The 18,881-nt window shown below is 38.1% G+C and overlaps 1 protein-coding gene across 3 annotated transcripts; it reads left to right on the top strand.

Annotated features, from left to right (window-relative positions):
* Nucleotides 1-6: 6 nt before the first annotated feature.
* Nucleotides 7-18,678, top strand: sgip1b (SH3GL interacting endocytic adaptor 1b). 3 transcript variants are annotated; one of them, XM_056743358.1, is made up of 23 exons: nt 7-402; nt 1,729-1,792; nt 1,957-1,981; nt 2,080-2,136; nt 2,226-2,283; nt 2,881-3,059; nt 3,192-3,203; nt 3,612-3,623; nt 4,435-4,459; nt 4,586-4,661; nt 4,790-4,854; nt 5,888-5,968; nt 7,230-7,304; nt 7,397-8,074; nt 8,564-8,685; nt 8,757-8,910; nt 9,686-9,797; nt 11,303-11,458; nt 13,128-13,260; nt 14,381-14,583; nt 14,674-14,738; nt 15,789-15,953; nt 16,328-18,678. In XM_056743358.1, exons 1-23 carry the CDS (start codon nt 393-395, stop codon nt 16,348-16,350), a joined length of 2,550 nt encoding a protein of 849 aa, XP_056599336.1. In that variant the 5' UTR covers nt 7-392; the 3' UTR covers nt 16,351-18,678. The 3 variants fall into 3 exon arrangements, with proteins under 3 accessions (XP_056599336.1, XP_056599335.1, XP_056599334.1); XM_056743357.1 differs by lacking the exons at nt 7-402; nt 1,729-1,792; nt 1,957-1,981; ... (1 more) ...; nt 2,226-2,283; nt 2,881-3,059 and having other exon boundaries at nt 3,580-3,623; XM_056743356.1 differs by lacking the exons at nt 7-402; nt 1,729-1,792; nt 1,957-1,981; ... (3 more) ...; nt 3,192-3,203; nt 3,612-3,623 and adding an exon at nt 3,630-3,860.
* Nucleotides 18,679-18,881: the final 203 nt, after the last annotated feature.

Consider the following 18,881-nt stretch of genomic DNA (forward strand, 5'->3'; position numbering starts at 1 on the left):
TCTCTTACGTGGAAAGGCTTGGCTCATGAATAATCATTAAAATACGCGACTGGACGATCCGGGAAGGTTACGTAGAAACGTCACCGTGACCTTATTAATATTCATGAGCCGACCTTCTCCATAGTACGCTTCGTAATTTCGTGACCCTCCCAGAGACTTTCATTCTCCGTTCATCGGCTGTCCTCAGCATCCCCTCTGTGCTGATGGCGCGTGTGGATGGTGTATGATGCAGCGATGCCCGGGGCCTAACCCACCGGTTACCGGGAAACGGGACGAGAACGCGCGGATTGGGCATTATGCACCATTCCTCTACCAACCGGTCACCGGATCCCTGCTTTATCTCATGTCAGTCTGTGTACTCGGGTGAAACCGAGGAATGAAGTGTTGCAACCATGATGCAAGGTAAAATGCACTTTAGGCCCGCATCGCTGTGTTTTGAAATCTAGCTAGTCATATTGTTTCATATGTCATGCATAGTACTTGACATAGTATGCATGATGTCCAAATGTAGCACACGCTTGTTTTGATGTTTGTCTCCTTGAAGGAGGTGGAAGATCACGTCTCACGTTGTGTATCCGGTGTGCATCTTGAAACTGGAGTTGCATGTGTATTTACACCTGTCCTGGACACTAAAACACAAGCATCCTAATGGGAGCCTTTGAAGGGTGACCCAGTGGAAAAGGACAAGGCATCAGGATGTAGTGTGCATTCTGCTCTGTGTCCACTCTCATGATTTCAGGTCATTTCATGTCTCAGATTGATCCCCTGTAATTGTATCTGATTATATTACACCATCCTTATATAATGGATTTAGAGTAGGTAGCTAACAGATTTCACATCCTCCTGTGTGTTTGTAGTAATTCAGCGTAATTGCTTGACTTTTAGCCAAGGGATAGTGAGAAATATCAGCTTTTCTCTAAAAGACTAGGGGCATGATGGGTGAACACACACACGGAGCGTTTTACACTGGTACTGAGACCCAGAAGCATTCTGGTATGCCATAATGCCAAGATCTCCAGGCTATAAATTGTTGTCATGCTGTGCTTGTTCATAGTCACCATGTTGCCTTTTCTAAGCTTCCTTGGGGTGATTGTTTCTGCAAATAAGTAGACTAAGATGGAATAGGTTTAGGAAATATTGAAAACCGTTTAATTATATTGAAATATTGTATACCACTGCTGTCCTTCTGAAATCTTGTATCTCCAAATTCCATTATTATTATTTTTTGTCATTAATCATTATTGTTAGTCACCCTTTCCGTTTTTCACTAGGTTTAGCAAACATCTAATAAATAAGGAGTATTAAAAGGGGATTTTCAATATTGTAATTTTTAATTGATGAAATACTGTGTTGTCAGTGTTTTTTCCTTTCCTGATAAACCGTGATTATTAGGACATCCAAGGTTTTGTAAGGACTGCGACAATATATATTTTTCACTAGCTAGCACATGACCTAATGTGGCCATCATGGTTATTTAATTTAGTTCGGTTAGGTTTACTTAGAATGAGGTGTTACAAAAAACATGATTTTTGCATTTTTTACTTTTTTAATTATTTAAATTGTCTATCATTGTTTTGATTTATTAAGAAACCAATTTAAAAAAATTTTCACCCATGCATTTATTATGACCTCATATTAATATACAATTACCCTTACTCATTAAGCTTACAATAGTTCAAATGAACTGTATATTATTTGTTTCTTGACCATAAATGTGATTTTTAACAGGATTAAAAAAACGTACCCGAAAAGCTTTCGGGATACGGAAGAAAGAAAAGGACTCTGACTCCACGTGAGTAAAAACACAGATGGACACAGCGTGTTTCTTTTTAGATATGTTACTGAATAAGATATTCAAGAACATGGTATAACTATGTATGTATATATATATCATGTGTATTAGAATTCTTATTGTGTTTGGTACCTAATATAAACCATTTCTTTCTTCTTTTTCAGGGGATCACCAGACAAAGATAAATCTGTGAGTACAGTCACTAAGTTATGTCTACAAACGTGCTTTAGCTAGTGATTCAATGTTTCATTTTTATAATGGTTCGTCACTCACTTTTTTAATCCCAGAAAAAAGCCAATGGTGCACCCAACGGTTTCTATGGTGAGATCGACTGGGATCGATACGTAAGCAATTCTTTTTGAATTCTAAGTTTACATAATAGTTTTACAGCTTATGTGAATGTTAGAATTCACCTGTTTGTCTTCCATTACAGAACTCACCTGATGTGGATGACGAGGGCTTTAGCGTTAAACCCGGAGAACAAGGGGGAAATATCCTTAACATTTAAAGAAAATCTATTTCAAATGTTTCTCACAGTCCAAGTTAACTCATCTCTTTTTTTATTTATCAAAGAAACGACAAGATTTAGGGATAATATTTTGTTAGAAGAACCATGGTCTTAAATTATATCATATCATATGAAACCATAAATGCATCTCATCGCAGGTTTGAGCAGTGCTTACCTCAATCCTTGTAACATATTTTAATGAAAGGAAAGTCTCTTCATTTTGTCATGGTGATTGGCTTCTCTAATGACAATGCATGTGTCTCTCAAGGGTGCACACTGTTTTGCATAAGTGCATAATGACTGTGATAAGAGTCATAAGATGTAGTTTTCCAGTTGGTCATGCAGGTCTTATGTTTTCTCGTGTGTGCAAATAGCAATTTAGGAACTTGATTTTTTAAATGTGTTTGTTTAATTTGTTTCCTTAATACTTAGGTGTTCTGGGATGTGGCGTGATTCAAGCAATCACTCATGTCTGTAGCTCAGTATGAGATTACAGGTGAAATTTTGAGGTTACACTCACGAATGGTCTTTATTTTACTAGCTCTCATTTGTGAAAATAATCTCCCTTAACACGACTCACCAGCTCCGAAGGTCAGGACGTTCTGCTCCTCCAGCGAGTCGGAGGGTGAGGAGGAACATGGGAAGAAATTTAAGATCAAGATCAAGCCGCTGGCAGCAAACAGTGGAAACTGCACAGTGTCCACTATGGATGAGCTGAAGGCTTCGGTGGGGAGCCTGGCGATATCACCGTCTCCTCTGGTAAGAATCCTGAAATGATCAGGAAGGCTTGTGATCACTTGTAATCAACTGAGAAAGGGATAATGCTCATGAGTTCCTGTTTAGGGTTACATCTGAGATTTAATTTGTTTCTTTGTTTATTTCCTCACACAGCGGAAGAGTCCGGTAAGTGGTTGTTGTACACTTATTGTGATAATTCAGACCTCTTCACTCTTTCACTTCATTTGTCATGCATCTCATCAGTCTGTGCTTGTGAATGAAACATCTCATGTGTGTTTGTTTATGGTTGTGTGATCATCCTGAAGCATCATCAGAACATCTTTCTGTGTAATAAGTAATCAATGAAGAAGTGGTCACATAAATCCAGTCTGATTTGTTGGTTATGAATGTCAGTAGATTTATGTTAAGATTCATCATCATAGGTTCATTTTTATGCATTTATTAATGCAGACTTTTCTTGCAAAATTTTCATTTTCCGATGTTTTTCTTCTTATTTATTTGTTTGTTTTTTAATATTCCTGATCTGTGACTCCCTGACCAGGTCTCTTCTTTCTTCCTTTATGCTGATCACAGAGGAGAAGTCCAGTAAGTACTGTCATTGAAGTTTGGATTTATTGTTTCATTTTTTGCTGGCATAATATCACTTATTATTTTTTCTGGAGCTTAATTTCCAATACATAAATAATGCATCGATTCTTATAGTGAGTGTTTGTTGTGGATGTTGTTTTATGTACATTAAATGTATTGTTTTTGCATGTGCAATAGACCCCATTTCATTGAGATGATGCTGTGCTGACGGCTCGATATGATGGACCAATACAAGTGATTCGTTAGATTCTTGATATCACCAGTAGTTTCTGCATGTTGAATGAAATATCAGCTGAAGTTCAGTGTTGGCATCCGAGCTCGGTTTTCCATTAGCTAAAGATGTTTGTCGCTGATTGGTCGTGTTGGAGAACATTCATCAGTTTCAATGAATGAAAGCAATGGAAAACAAAGTCCAAGTGACAAAAAATACCCTCTACCTAACATTCACTGATAACCTGGATGAGTAACCGCTTTTTACAGCAATGCATGTGTTTATTTATAGCTTTATGGTACTTTTTTGTAAAGTACCATAAAGTACACTCTTTTAGTACAGCTTGTGTGAATGAATCTCTTGTTATGACCATTTCCCATCAAACTGTTTTAAATTCTGTAATGTGAAATAGGCTTTACATTTACTATTGTAATACAGCTGATATATGCATGCACACCTTTGACCACACGTCAGTTAAATTATATATTATTGTGCATAAGGCAACCATCAAAGCCTACAGTTTACTATGTACTATATTACTGTGCCTGTGCATTAAAGTTATTTTACTATTTCCTTGATTTATGTTCTTTATTACAGTGTCCAATGAAAAGAAACCTGTCAAGTGAGTGTATTACTGACATTAATTTATTTCCTAAGCTTTGATGTTCTTTACAATATATCGGTATCAAATATTAAACTGTATTTATGAATACAGACAACAGCTCTCTTACATTCTTGCATATTCCAGGTGAGGAGATTGCCAGACCAAGACGATCCACTCCAACACCCACAACAACCCCTGGCCCTGGTTCTGACACACCCAGGTTAGTCTAAAAACCCCGATGGAACTGTTTGTGGTACTACGCTCTTTATTAAATTACTAAATTTAATGAAATTACATGTTGCTGTCTGGAGGCTCTTGATGTGCTTTGATCTTGTTTATGTTTGGTAGAGAAAACAGCTCAGCCTTCTTCGGGCCACCATTTGAAACAAATGTTGAAGCACACTATTCAGAAGGTAAATCTTATTGACAGGTTTTTTAATAAAGACTAAATTACAAAATGAGAATTATAACAATTAATGGCCATTATTGAAGTAATTTAATAGTTGGGGTTGAAAGTATATTGTGTGACTGTAGAAATGCATAAACCAGCTATCCTGTTTTTACCATGGTAGATATTATATGACACGGCACGGCAACACATGGCATTGTGAGAGAAAAATTAAGAAATACGAGCAGATTGTGTCCCATACAAGACTGGAAAAAATCTCCATTACTTTCTGTTGTGTGGCTTTTCTCTACATTGTCATTGTAGAAATGATATCATTATGTAATCTCCAAAGATTTTTCATATGTTCCACAGGAAAAATAAAATCTATAATAAGAATAAGAAAGTATACAAGCTTTTGTCATATGGATGTGATTTGACTTTAAGAATTGACTGAACAGATAACTTTATTCTGCAAACCGTATAGGTTTAAAGGGATAGTTCACCCAAAAATGTAAAAAAAATCCAAACCTATATACATTACTTTGGATTCCCAAACACTACGGAAGATATTTGGAAGAATGTCAGTAACCCAACCGATCTCGTCCCCCATTGACTCCGGTAGTATTTATTTTCCCTTCTTTGGCAGAAAATGGGGGGTGAGATCTGTTTGGTTACTGACATTCTTCCAAATATCTTCCTTGAGAAAATCAAAAACATTTATACAGGTTTGAGAAAACCTGAGGGATAGTAAATGAAGACAGAATTGTAATTTTTGAGTGAACTATCCCTTTAAATAAACTTTATTTTATTATTATAAATAAAATGTGTGCCATTTTATTATTATTTAGCATAAAATAGGGTTTTTATAACATTATACTGCCCGCACGTAATCTCTGCATTATCTACATATTCAGACATTAACTCTGGTATTATCAAAAAAATGAATATAATAAAAAAAATCCTTTTATTAATACGAAAAATGTACGTTTTCATTTGATCCCAGAATTGTATTGAGGAATGTTTTTCATTTGTACTAATAATGTCCTCTTGTTTCTCAGTGTTCATGGCGGAGCCAGAGATGTGGTGTCAGTCGAGCTCGACCAGCAGTTGTGTTCTGAGCAGATCACTCCCCACTGGAGGTACTGAACCAAACCTTCACCTCATACTATTCTCCTTAAGCATGAGAATGTCAGATATATGGAAAACGTGTCTTTATTTCCATGTACATGTAAATAACACTGTGATGCATCAAAGTTGTAACACATAAAAATACAGAATGGCAATATAAAACACTAAGGCCGTAACTAAAGAAAAGGTGTTGTTATGCTGCCAGCTACATGTAATTGGATTTCAGTTTGCCTGAGGGGACAACAAATTATCTGTGACTATAAATCAATTAATAAAAAAAATACATAAACATTTGGTATTCAAATATTTTTCGTAACAGAAACGTGACAGAAACATTTTATTATACAGCTCTTGATCATTTAATTCTGATCAGATGTGGCATTCTGCAGTCGAATATCTTCATACTGCAATTGCCGTCTGCTATTTCCTACATTCACCCATACAGTTGTGCGAGTGTCATCTCTGTCAATCTGTGATATTGTGAAAGCTTGTTATCATGGATTGCACACTGTCCTTTGAAACTCAAATTAATAATATCAAGCGGACTGCATATTTCCACCTACGTAATATCAATGTGTCAATATCTTTGTTTTTTTCTCTCTCAACCAACAATACAGCAGTACTTATTCACTCACTTGTCACAGTATAGACTATTGTAATGCCCTTCTCACTGGTGTTCCCTTCAGATTTCTATATAAGCTCCAATTGGTTCAGAATTCTACAGCTTGTGTTCTTCTACTGTGCACATTTCTCATGTTCTTCAGCAATTGCACTGGTTTCCAGTAAAGGGTCGAGTTGATTTTAAGATTCTGTTACTTACTTACAAGGCACTCCATGATCTTGCACCCCAATATCTTACTGAACTTCTTCACGTTTACACCCATTCATGTGCTCTCAGATCTTCATCTCCAATTTCTCTGGTGGTACCTTGTATTCGACTTACTACCATGGGTGCGAGATCTTTTAGCTGTGCTGTCCCCCGCTTAGATATCTGAAACAGCGAATGCTTGCGGACTTTCAAAACACGTCTTAAGATGTTTCTTTTTACTCAGGCTTTTTTATAATATGCTCTACTGAGTCATTACTGCATTTATCTGTGTATGCTGATTGTTTATTGTGTTTTTTGTCTTGTGCAGTGATTTGTACTTTGATTTTATTCTTTGCCGGTTTGTGAGGTGACTTTGGGTGTTTTAAAAAGTGCCATTAAATAAAATGCATTATTTTTATTTCCTCGTGTAATGAGAGCGAAATGACTGTCATCTTTCCTTTTAGCTCCGCCTCCACTACCTCCAAAGAACATCCCTGTCACCCCACCTGGACGTAGCTCCAGCTCTGTAGAATCCTCTGGTATGATCATAACGTTTATTTTCAAACGGTATTTTTGAGGATGGTCAACAGCAGTTCAATGCTTGTGTGTGCTGTTTATTATTTTTGTGCAGGTTATTATAGTGTGGTTCCTAGTGTCAGAGGAGACAGATCATCCTCTGCCTATCAGGACACTCCATTATCTGACCCAACTGGAGGTGCAGTTATGCCAGACTTGGACAATGTTTTTGGCCCTGTCGACACACCAAAATCCGGAATGGATATGGTGCAGTGCAGCTGGGTTAGCTTCGCAGAGGGCTCTCCTGCCAGACCTCCACCACCAGATGAGCCAGCCCCTTCTCCACCACTGTCCTCTTCCCCTGCGGACTCGCCCCCGTCGTCACCCCTCAACCTGCCACCTCCCCCCTCATCCCCTCCCCCTCTCCACCCCATCCCACCTCCGGACTCACCTCCACCGCCTCCACCATCAGAATCTCCACTCAGCCCCCTGCCGCTTCCCTCCTGCTTTCATCTACCAGAGGTAGAACTTTGTCATGAGATCCCCATTACCCCATCCAGCCCTGGGCTGCCCTTCTTACCATCAGACCACCCAAGATATGGATCCATATCTTCTGCTCTTACCCTGAGAGATGCTAACAGAAGAACACCTGAGTTGTCTTCGGTGAGAGAAGAGCTTGCTGTGTTTGGAACGTCTCCTAAAGACATGGCAACAGGAGGCTTCAGGGGAACCCCACCTCCACTGCCTCCTCCAACTTACAGGAGTGTGATGGGCTCTCCAGGACCTGGTAGTGGTAAGTTATCAGTTATGATGGTGTGCAATATTTAGTCCACATTTTGCTGAATACATTGCATTCTGCATAATTAATTATTTTATGACAAAAGATCCAATCATTTTTATTTACATAGCGCTTTGCACAGTTTTGCATTGTTGAAAGCAGCTTTACATACATTTAGACCGTAGTTACTATATGTAATTATGGAAAATAACTCCTTCACCAAAGAAGCGAAAACGTGATGACATCTTAGTGCTGTGTCAGCCACCGTAGTGCTTCGAGCCGTTGGTTGCAGTTTGCAGCCTCACCAATAGATGCCTCTAAATTTTTTTGCACTGGACCTTTAACATATTAAGTGTTATTACTAATTCACACAGCTACTGTAAATGAATGCCTGTTGCTTGCTTATACCTTCGCAACTGTACACCCAATGGCGACCTCGGTGCTGTTTTATAAACCACATCCTGGTTCTTGGATATAACACAGCATCTGCTCTTATGATTCTAGGGCCGTCCTCTCCTGCACGTGCTGGTACACCACTGTCTGCTGGAAGCCCAATCCCACCTCTACCACCAAGACCATCTTCAAGGCCTAAACTACCACCTGGCAAACCAAGTCTAGCAGAACTGGTACGACTGCAACAGAGGTCATTTTTCATTTAGCAAAGCGCGTTTTATTAAAATTATTTTAATCTCCCCAGGCTCGTCCCTTCAGCCCCCCCATTCACTCCTGGAGTCCTCCACCCTTCGCTCCTCTGGCCAGAGCTGAGAGCACCTCCTCCATATCCTCCGTCACCTCTCAGAGCGCAGCCTCAACACCAACATTGGGCCGTGAACTTAACCTGTCCGTGTCAGGTTAGTAAAATCTTAATTCTGTTATCATTTACTCACCCTCCTGTCGTTTCAAACATGTATGGCTTTCTTTATTCTGCAGGACACAAAAGAAATAATAATTATCTATGACTAGACTATTATTGGTTTACTGCACATTTTGCCCAAAAAAAACATCCATGACTCATTAGGAGAATAAGGACAACCCTTTAAGACCATGTGCCTGGCGCTGACAGTTTACCGTCCTTAAACTAGCAAAAGTGGATTTAGACACGCCTTAAGTGCACTTGGGCCCTGCGCTTTAGACCATGCACATAGAATTTGACAATGTGCATAGATCGTTAAAACAAAGCCCCTCGTTTTCAGACCAGCACCCCAATGGGCGGAAATGCATTTGCTATTAAAACATGACGTGAAAATTATATCAGCGATAGACTGAAACTTGCAAAAACACTTTTGTGATATTCAGGCCCTGCGAGCTTTTGCAAATGGTTGTCAATTTTGATGTAAAATGTAGGCCTATTTAATTTGCCAGACAGTCAACTATTTAAGTTGTGAATGTCATTTTAGGATCTTATTTATGTACAATATCATCACTTAAGTATGTATACTTAAAAAAGCATGAAAACTAATTGAAAGTACTGGAAATGTTAATTTTGCTGCAATGTGCATGTTTATTAATAGCAATTTCTGGTGAATGTCCAAGTTTGACGATCATATTGCTTCATAAAGTCATATTACTATCAATGTCCCAGGTTGCAGTACTTTCAGGTAACCTAGATCTACTTCTTCATTTCAGTATGTTCCAGAGGTCCAAGCCCCCTCACAATGGGACCCCAGGACACTCTACCAGTAGCAGCCGCCTTCACAGAGACCATCAGCGCCTACTTTAAAGGAGCAGATCCCACCAAGTAAGCAGCTACCACACTAAACTTATTTTACAAATACATTACATTTAAGTGTTTGGTAGACAGGTATCCAAAGCGACTTGCAGTGCATTCAAGTAATAGGTTTTATCAGTATGTGTATTCTCTGGAAATCACCCTTACTGAAATTAAACATGTTTTTTTTTGTAGTACAAGTGTAGTTACCATGATTTTTTGGAGCATTGATTACTTAGGGCAAAACCGTGTTTTTATTAAACTAACCATCGTTTACTATGTTTTTAACAAAAAACATAGTTTTCAAAACCATTGTTATTTTGTGATAACCATTGTTTTACCACAGTTACCATGTTTTTTTTGTTTAAATTGTAGTAAAACCATGTTTTTTCCATTTTAACTTTAGTAAAACCGTGGTAAATTTCCGTAAGGTCAAACCTACAGCCTTTGTGCAAACTTACGGCCTTTGTGCATCTATTACAGTGCTCTACAAGCTGAACTAAAGTTTTCATTTGAAGTCAAGTAGATAATGTACCGTCTCAACAACACCTGTGAGGAGCTAAGCTGCTATTTTGGTGGCTTTTGATACCACTTCCTGTTTGTTTCTCTTGATCGTCTGCAAAAGCTGTGTTTTGTTGGCGCTGTTTAGTGTTACAAAGACTGTGCACCCTGCAAAGTTCTGTCAGGTTGGGAACACATTATAACTGTGGATTTAAGATTCGTCAATGCAGTCAAAACCTTATCGTGTCGACAGAATTATAGAGACGCTAGATCTGAGATGATCGCAAACTACTGACACAGAATAGTCTTGGCACATGTCCATGGGATTTAAATATAAGGGCTTACTCTCAGAAAACTGCCATTTACACTAGTCAGCTAATAATATATTTATTTTGATCCTTTCCGATTAATGCTGGGCTTTTGTAAAGAATGGGAACCACACTGAAAATAACAACCTTACAGCAAATGCTGTGGCATTATTTCCCGTTAGTTTCCTTGTTCAGTATTTTTTTTCTGTTCTGACTATTTTTTTTTCTACATAAGCTTGCAACAGAGCTTAATACCAATATAAATACTAAAATATTTAAATATTGTTCTTAATAAATTTCTTTAACAGAAACATTTAATAAAAAAATTTAGGCAAAGTTGATGTCACTCATTTAAATTTTACATCAAAGAATGTACAGCAGTCGGCGTCGTTAGTCTTGTGGCTAATGCGGCGACACAATAGCGCCAGTGCGCTCACGGCTACCTGGGTTCGATTCCTGTTCCCAGCGGTCCCTTGCGAGTCCTGCTTCCCTGTCTCCTCCCAATATCTTCCTGTCAACTCTCCACTGTACGTTGTCATTATTTTTATATATTTTAGGGCTTTTATTTCTTTAGAGTGTTAAAAAAAGATTGTACAGCAGATGTGGACATGCAAATACTTTATGAGAATTACCCCGGACTGTCCCTCATTCAGATGAGTCTCAGTGGTTTCCGTTTACATCATCATTTCTAGTCAGTTCCTCAAAAATCTTTTCTCTGTGTTTCAGATGTCTGGTGAAGATCACAGGGGAGATGGTATTGTCTTTCCCAGCCGGGATCACCAGACACTTCTCCAGTCATCCCAGTCCACCAGTACTAACCTTCACCATCAACCAGTACAGTCGACTGGAGCAGGTTCTTCCCAACCCGCAGCTCCTGTGCTGGTAAAATATACTGATGAAACCATACTGATGTCCAATTTGAGATTGATGTGAACAATAAATGGAGCTTTTTCCCTTTTGTTTGGTTTAGCAAACAGCAGTATTTCACTAAATATTTCACTTAATACAAATACGATAAAATTGCTGTGTTGCATTCTCCTAATAGATATTTGAATGACACAAAAGACATAGTGAAATGATTTATCAAAAATAAATGTATTGGATTTATAGAATTGGAAATTTATAGGTGGATGATAAAGAGGAAACAAAAACACAATTATAGAAGGACGTAGAGACCTTAATATTTGGGGCATCCGGGTTTCATGGCTTAACCTATTCAGTTGAGCCAGAGTTCTAGCCACGTCCAGAAAATAAGATCACATAACCCCAATGTTATCATGCCTTCAGTGGTTACCCTTTAGGTATCGTACTTACATTTAGTCATTTAGCAGACGCTTTTATTCAAAGCAAATAATAAAGAATAAGCGATATATCATACATGAGCAATAATACAGTAGGAGCCAATACAAAGTTACTGGTTTCAACAAAAGCTAGACCACTATCTGTTGAGAGAAAGGGTTAACCTTTAATAATTGACTTTAAAGTTTTTTTTAACTTTTATTTACTTATAAAGCCCTAAACGCTTTTGCCCCTGCCTAATTAACAGAGCTTCTATCACATAACAACCCATCAAGCTCTCTAACATCTCAAAACTCCGGACTTTTGATAACACATATAATAACCAAATCCACCTAAACTCTGTAATAGCCTTCCCGATACTATTCAAGGATCAGACAGACTCTACAAATTTAAATCTTGATTTAAGACGCATCTTTTCAGCCAAGCTTTCACTTTATGCATATTATGCTAAATATTGCTGATATTATTAACTAGAATGATCTTGCTTGTACTATAAAGACCATGGACTGTGCTATGTTTTACTTTTTTATTTTTTCCCATAGATCGTCTTTGGAACAATGCATGTTGTAAAAAGCGCTATATAAATAAAATTGAATTGAATTGAACTATAGTGATAGTGACTTTTGCATAGACACCTACAAGTGACTCAAAGGAGTTTTGGGTGAACATTCCGAGCTTGATGAGTCACTTGAAGAAAGTTGCTGAGCAGAGGGCACTGGCCATGTATTGAAAAGCACACGGAAAAAGCTGAAGATGTTGGTTACTTCATTCAAACAATACAATACAGACTGTTTGTAAACATAAAAAAAGATGTAATGTACCGTGGGTAGTTTCCAAATATGTGTCTGTGGCAGGTTCGAAACAGGCCAGTTTGAAGTCCTCGCCTGTAATACAGAGATCATTAGTCAAAGGCTGTTTGAGCGGCACACATGATGTCAAGCTTGTGTTCATTCTGCAAGCTTAGCAGTGCGTAATTCACATCTTTTCAGCCAAGCTTTCACTTAAGGCATATTATGCTTAATAGCTGCATTTCTAGAATGATCTTGCTTGTTCTATAAACACCATGGACTGTGCTATGTTTTACCTTTTCCCATAGAGCGTCTTTGGAACAATGCACTTTGTGAAAAGCGCTATATAAATAAAATAGAATTGAATTGAAATATAGCGATAGTGACTTTTGCATAGTCAAGCATTAATGTCAATTTAAATGTTTGAAATAGACAAATAAAACATGTTTAATTTGTTTTTGCAGTGACACCACGCCACCTACAAGTGACTCAAAGGAGTTTTGGGTGAACATGCCGAGCTTGATGAGTCACTTGAAGAAAGTTGCTGAGCAGAGGCCACTGGCCACGTATTACAATGTGGATATGCTCAAATACCAGGTGATCTTTAAAGTGGCCATAACTCAGACAGTTTCTGCGAATCTCATTTTAATCTTCTTGAGTACTTACAGAATGGTGTCATACCCTTCAAATATCCGTAGGGTCTTAAGTTTGATCACTAACTAAAGGAAGGGCAGGCGGAACTGAAGCATGTGCACACCCATTGCCACCAAAACACAGACTATGGTGTCGATCAGACAGAACCTACTTTTCGTGTTCGAATATGCGAGGCGCGCATGCGTTATATGGGGACATCCGCGTCTCAGTCGTTTCAGTATGGATGGCCAGCGTTTGACAAATGCTTGAATACGCAAGTGTGGACGAAGAGAGTTTTGAAAGTGAAAACTCTGTTTTCAAATGTAAACGCATTAGTGTGGAGATAGCCACAGACTTATGACTCAGTTTCACTTACCGCGTGCAGTTCATGTCCGGCATCTTTTAGCGCTGGGACTGCTCCATCAATCAGTTTTAAACGATCTCCAAATCCAGCGTTATATCCACCATTTACATAACATAAATCACAGAAATGCCGTGAACAAACAAACACACCTTAACTTCTCTCACTATCGCAAGAGTAACAAGCTGCAGCTGCAGGCCCACAGCGCAGCCAATCTTCACGCAGCACAGCCAATCTTGATGGTAAGCGTGTCTTCCTATTGTTCGTCGGTTGACGCATGGGCTGGCTATTTCTTTTGCCTGGGCGTGCTTTTCCGGGAGAAAAGCTGTTTACGTAATGTTATTTCATGTTCGAAAAAAACTTTCCGCAACCTATACGAACCTTAGGGGAGTGTATTGAGCAATGTGAATCCTACATGATATGTCCGACTCATTTTTTGACAAGTTGACCATGTCAAGCATGAGAAGAAAGCACGTTTAACATTGTAAAGAAGTCAGAATGCAAGAAACACAATTGCAAATCCCCTTTAAACAAGGTTGTTTTGTAGTGCATTCAATAACATTAAACCGATTTTGGTTACATAGAACAATATATATATATTATAGACTTGATTTATACTTACATATCAATTGCATTTGCTTCATTTCTATATATCCTTTTATTGTGGTGAAAGAGTCCTTACATGCTGCTACGTGCATGTGTGTGTGATATTTATGCTTACAGGTGTCTGCTCAAGGGGTCCAGTCCACACCACTGAATTTGGCTGTGAGTTGGCGTGGCGATGCCAGCTGCACAGACCTCAGGATAGACTATAAATATAATGCAGAGGCCATGCTGGCACCCACACCTCTCACCAACATCCAGTTCACGGCAGCTGTGGACGGTGGCGTAAACAAACTGCAGGCCATGCTTCCACCGGCCACCTGGTAGGAATCTGGCAAGAACAACATGTTCCACACCATCAAATAGCAGCGTATTGAAGTGCAGTCATGTTTGTCTGTGTGTTGCCTCATAAGGAATCCAGAGACGCAGAAAATAGCATGGAAGATCCCAGAGCTTTCCCAGAAGTCTGAAAATGGAGGTAAATGTTCATTAGATGTAAAACGATTTGAAGGCAAGTTCAACAACAGCTTTGCAAGAGCTTTGCTTAGCGTAGCTTTTTCTGGCATCTGCACAATGTGGTTCTTTGGCAGAATGCCTTAGTGGTAGTAAATTTGATTGCATACAGGATTTGAAAAGCAAACGGAAAAAGCTGAAGATGTTGGTTATTTCATTCAAACAAAACAGACTGTTTGTAAACATAAAAAGAAGATGCAATGTACCGTGGATAGTTTCCAAATATGTCTGTGGCAGGTTCAAAACAGGCCAGTTTAAAGTCCTCGCCTGTAATACAGAGATCATTAGTGAAAGGCTGTTTGAACGGCACACATGATGTCAAGCTTGTGTGCATTCTGCAAGCTTAGCAGTGCGTAATTCAATCTCCTCTCAATCCACCTGTAGTTTGCTGTAGTGTAAGGCAGACTGAACCAAAACAAAATCAAAATCTTAAAACTACATTTATAAGTTTGTCTTTTAGCACTGTTTTTTCATACTACACCAAACCACGGGTTAAACCTTTATATGGAGGTTAGTACAATCGGAAAAACAAACTGTTTTAGTTTCAGCATCTGATAACAACAGATCTGGTATTAAAGATGCTGTGTTTAATTTCCTGGAGGATCTATTGAAAGAAATAATTATGTCTTTAGAGGTGTTTAAAGAATGAAGCATTATGTATTAGCTTAAAATGAGCTATTTCTATCTATCTACATACCGTGGGCCCCCTTGCATGAAATTTGCCATGTTGTTTCTACAGTAGCCCTGAACAGACACATTTCTCTAGAGCGTGTTTGGTACATACGTTATCTTAGTTCTACTCTCCGTCGTGCTTCTAAAGGGAAGGGTGGTTGAGCCATTTGTTGCAAGTCACAACCTCGCCACTAGATGCCGCTAAATTTCATACCCTGGACCTTTAAGATCCGGTTTTAGGTATCTGATAAAAAATGGTCAGCAGTCTTATATATAAGTATAAATCGAGGCCAAATGTCCAGCTTATTGTCTATTTTGTCCTTTTTTTATCATTTCATCTCAGGAGTCGGAGCTCTACTGGCTCGCTTCCGGTTAGATGAGGGCCCCAGTAAACCGTCACAGCTCGCTGTTCAGTTCACCAGTGAGGGCAGCAATCTGTCTGGCTGTGATTTCCAACTTGTAGGGTCCGGCTACAGACTCTCTCTGGTTAAAAAAAGGTTTTCTGCAGGTACGTTTGTTAAGTATTAACTTAAAATGTTTTTTTAAGGAACATTTCCCCCAAAAATGAAAATGCTGTCATCATTTTCTCACCCTTGTTGTTCCAAATCGGTTTCGATTTCTTTGTGCTAATGAATACAGACAAATATATTTGAAAGAATGTTTGTAACCAAACAGTTCTGGGTCACCATTGACTACTGTGGTAAAAAAAAATGCTTTATAAATGTCTTTGTTATGTTGAACACAAAAGGAGATACTTTTGACATTGTCATTGTCATGGTAGTCAATGGGGTCCAAGAACTGTTTCGGGTGAACTGTCCCTTTAAGTCAGTTATGGCTTATAAAAAGATGTTTGTTTCAGACAGGGTTTTTTGTATTCTACAGGTAAATATTTGGCAGACAACTGACCTGAGCACAGCAATGCTAGTGGGACTGTGACTGGGATGAAAGGACACTCTTTTGGCATTTCAAAGACTTTTAAAATGTTTTTAGTAAGATTCCAGAAGTACATCACTAAAAATCTCACAAATAATGTCTGGTGCAGAAAATCATCAGTGCGTTCTGTGTGTGTGTTTATGTGAATATTAGTAAATATTTTGTGCGTATACAAAACGACTTCAGGACAAATGCAATACAAGGACTTTTTCGCAGGGTTCTCACAGAAGGCAGAGTTTCCGTTTTCACTGTTGCACATTTTCTAAAAAATACCAATGTATTTCCTGATAAATGTGTGTGGTTTCACAATAGTTTTGAGCTGGAGATTTATCTTTCCCATGTACAGTGAGGGAAATAAGTATTTGATCCCCTGCTGATTTTGTAAGTTTGCCTGCTCACAAAAAATCGAAGGGTCTATCATTTTTTTGGTAGGTTTATTTTAACTGGTAGAGACAGAATATAAAAAAATCTAGGGGAAAAGTGTTATATAAATGTTATGAATTGAATTGCATTTCAGTAAGTGAAATAAGTATTTGATCCCCGAGCAAAACGTAACTTTGTACTTGGTGGAGAAACCCTTGTTGGCAAGCACAGAGATAAAACATTTCTGATAAATGGTCACCAGGTTTGCACATGTGTGTCAGGATACATTTTAGTCCACTCCTCTGTAAGGGTTCTTGGCTGTCGTTCAGCAAATTGGAGTTTTAGCCTCTTTCACAGATGTTCTAAAGGGCTAGGATCTAGAGACTGGCTAAGACATTTAATGTGCTTCTCCTTAAGTCACTCTTTGGTTGTCTTGGTAATATGTTTTGGGTCTTTGTCATGTTAAAGGCACATCCACGACCCATGTACAGTGACCTAGTTAAGGAGAGGAGGTTCTTGTCCAAGATTTAAGTCAAGTGTAAACTTACAAAATCAGCAGGGATCACATTTTTTTTCCCTCGTTGTATAGCGTAGCAGAGTTTGGAGTTTTCTCTGTGCAAGAGTTTTGTAGTTCATTTAACAGGTTCTAAGGTGCCGCTCTCAGTTCCCAAGCATTTCTACAATTACAAATCTCTTCGAAATTAAGAAAGAAATGCTTCCACAGTTACAGTAGTTTTTGTTCCACAATATGATCTTAAAATTCTTCTTGAAGTACATCAGTGTTTCATTTGATGGTGAAGGCATGTTGAAATGCATCACTGCTGTCTTTTGTTCAATTATGTGCTTAAATTTGGATGTGACTGAAATTCATAGTTAATGCAAAAAGTGATGCCTGTACATGTTTTCTCTGTGTGTCTTTAAATAACATTCTAGGAAAATAAGGCTCCATTTGTGTCAGGGATGCAGAATTCCTTTGGTTGAAATGAACTTGAGGAATTAGTCAAGTGTAAACCGTTTTCCATTTGGTTTCCACAATGTGGATTTTCCTTTCCCAAAACATTTTCCTGTAGCAATATTCAAAGATAATGTGTAAAAAAAGTGTAAGATAGAAATTGTTATACATATATCCACGTGGATACAGAGTTTCTATGTATTGTCATAGAACAGATTACATGTTAAGTTATTGTTAGCATTTCCGATTCATGATGGCACTTTATTTTTGTTTGGTAATTTATTTAAAATGTTTGTCGATTCTTTTATATATCTAGTTGTTATTGTTCAATAAGGTTTTGAAAACCTGCGTTTTTCCCTAGTACAGAGAAACACTTCTTTAAATTGACACTACCATGCATCATGTGTTTCAGTCAATTGTCGACCTGCATATTTTGAAAAGTAAGTAACGACTCATCTTTGTTCTCCATGTTGTTTGATTTTTGAGATATAGAGACCATATGTGGATCATTGAGATTCTCACTCAAACATTCACTGGAAGCCTCAAATCTCTCTAGTTTTCAGATATTATCATTTAGACTATACATCATTTTCCTAGATAAGCATCAGTGGTGTGCTTTGAATATATCTGGTTACAGTTAATTACAAAGTTATCCCTGCAGTTAATTAAGTGTACTTTGTTCATTGTATTCTTTCAATTGTTTTGAAGCCTTACCTGACCTTAAATATGAGGTGGATAGACAGCTCCTGCCTGTGAATGATTCATTCTGGTTGAAACATGTCTTTCGTCTCTCATTTTATATATTTTTTTTGTCTTTGTTAACTTGCATCTTGTTCATACACCACTCAGAAAAAGGAATATGCAAACGTTTAATGTATACAAAAAACTGTCCCCAGATTGTAAGAGACTATAGAGGCTGAAGATGCTATGTATATCATAAGTGAAACAAAATGTAATGTCATAAAATAAAATATTTCATGTTTAACATTCTTGTCATACCTCTTATGTTTATTGTCAGTGATACAATATGATGTACGCTTTGAAGCTGATTAAAAAAGAATCATGACCTTTGTAAAATCGTATGTCATGTGTTAATGTAGTGATCTTTTAAAAATGTTTGCTCTGTTTTAAAGATGTGATCCAATCGGCAAAACTGTCCCCATTTGTCCAGTCTAAAGTGACCCTTTG

This window comes from Triplophysa dalaica, chromosome 3 (genome assembly GCF_015846415.1).
Source record: "Triplophysa dalaica isolate WHDGS20190420 chromosome 3, ASM1584641v1, whole genome shotgun sequence".
Classification (NCBI taxonomy): domain Eukaryota; kingdom Metazoa; phylum Chordata; class Actinopteri; order Cypriniformes; family Nemacheilidae; genus Triplophysa; species Triplophysa dalaica.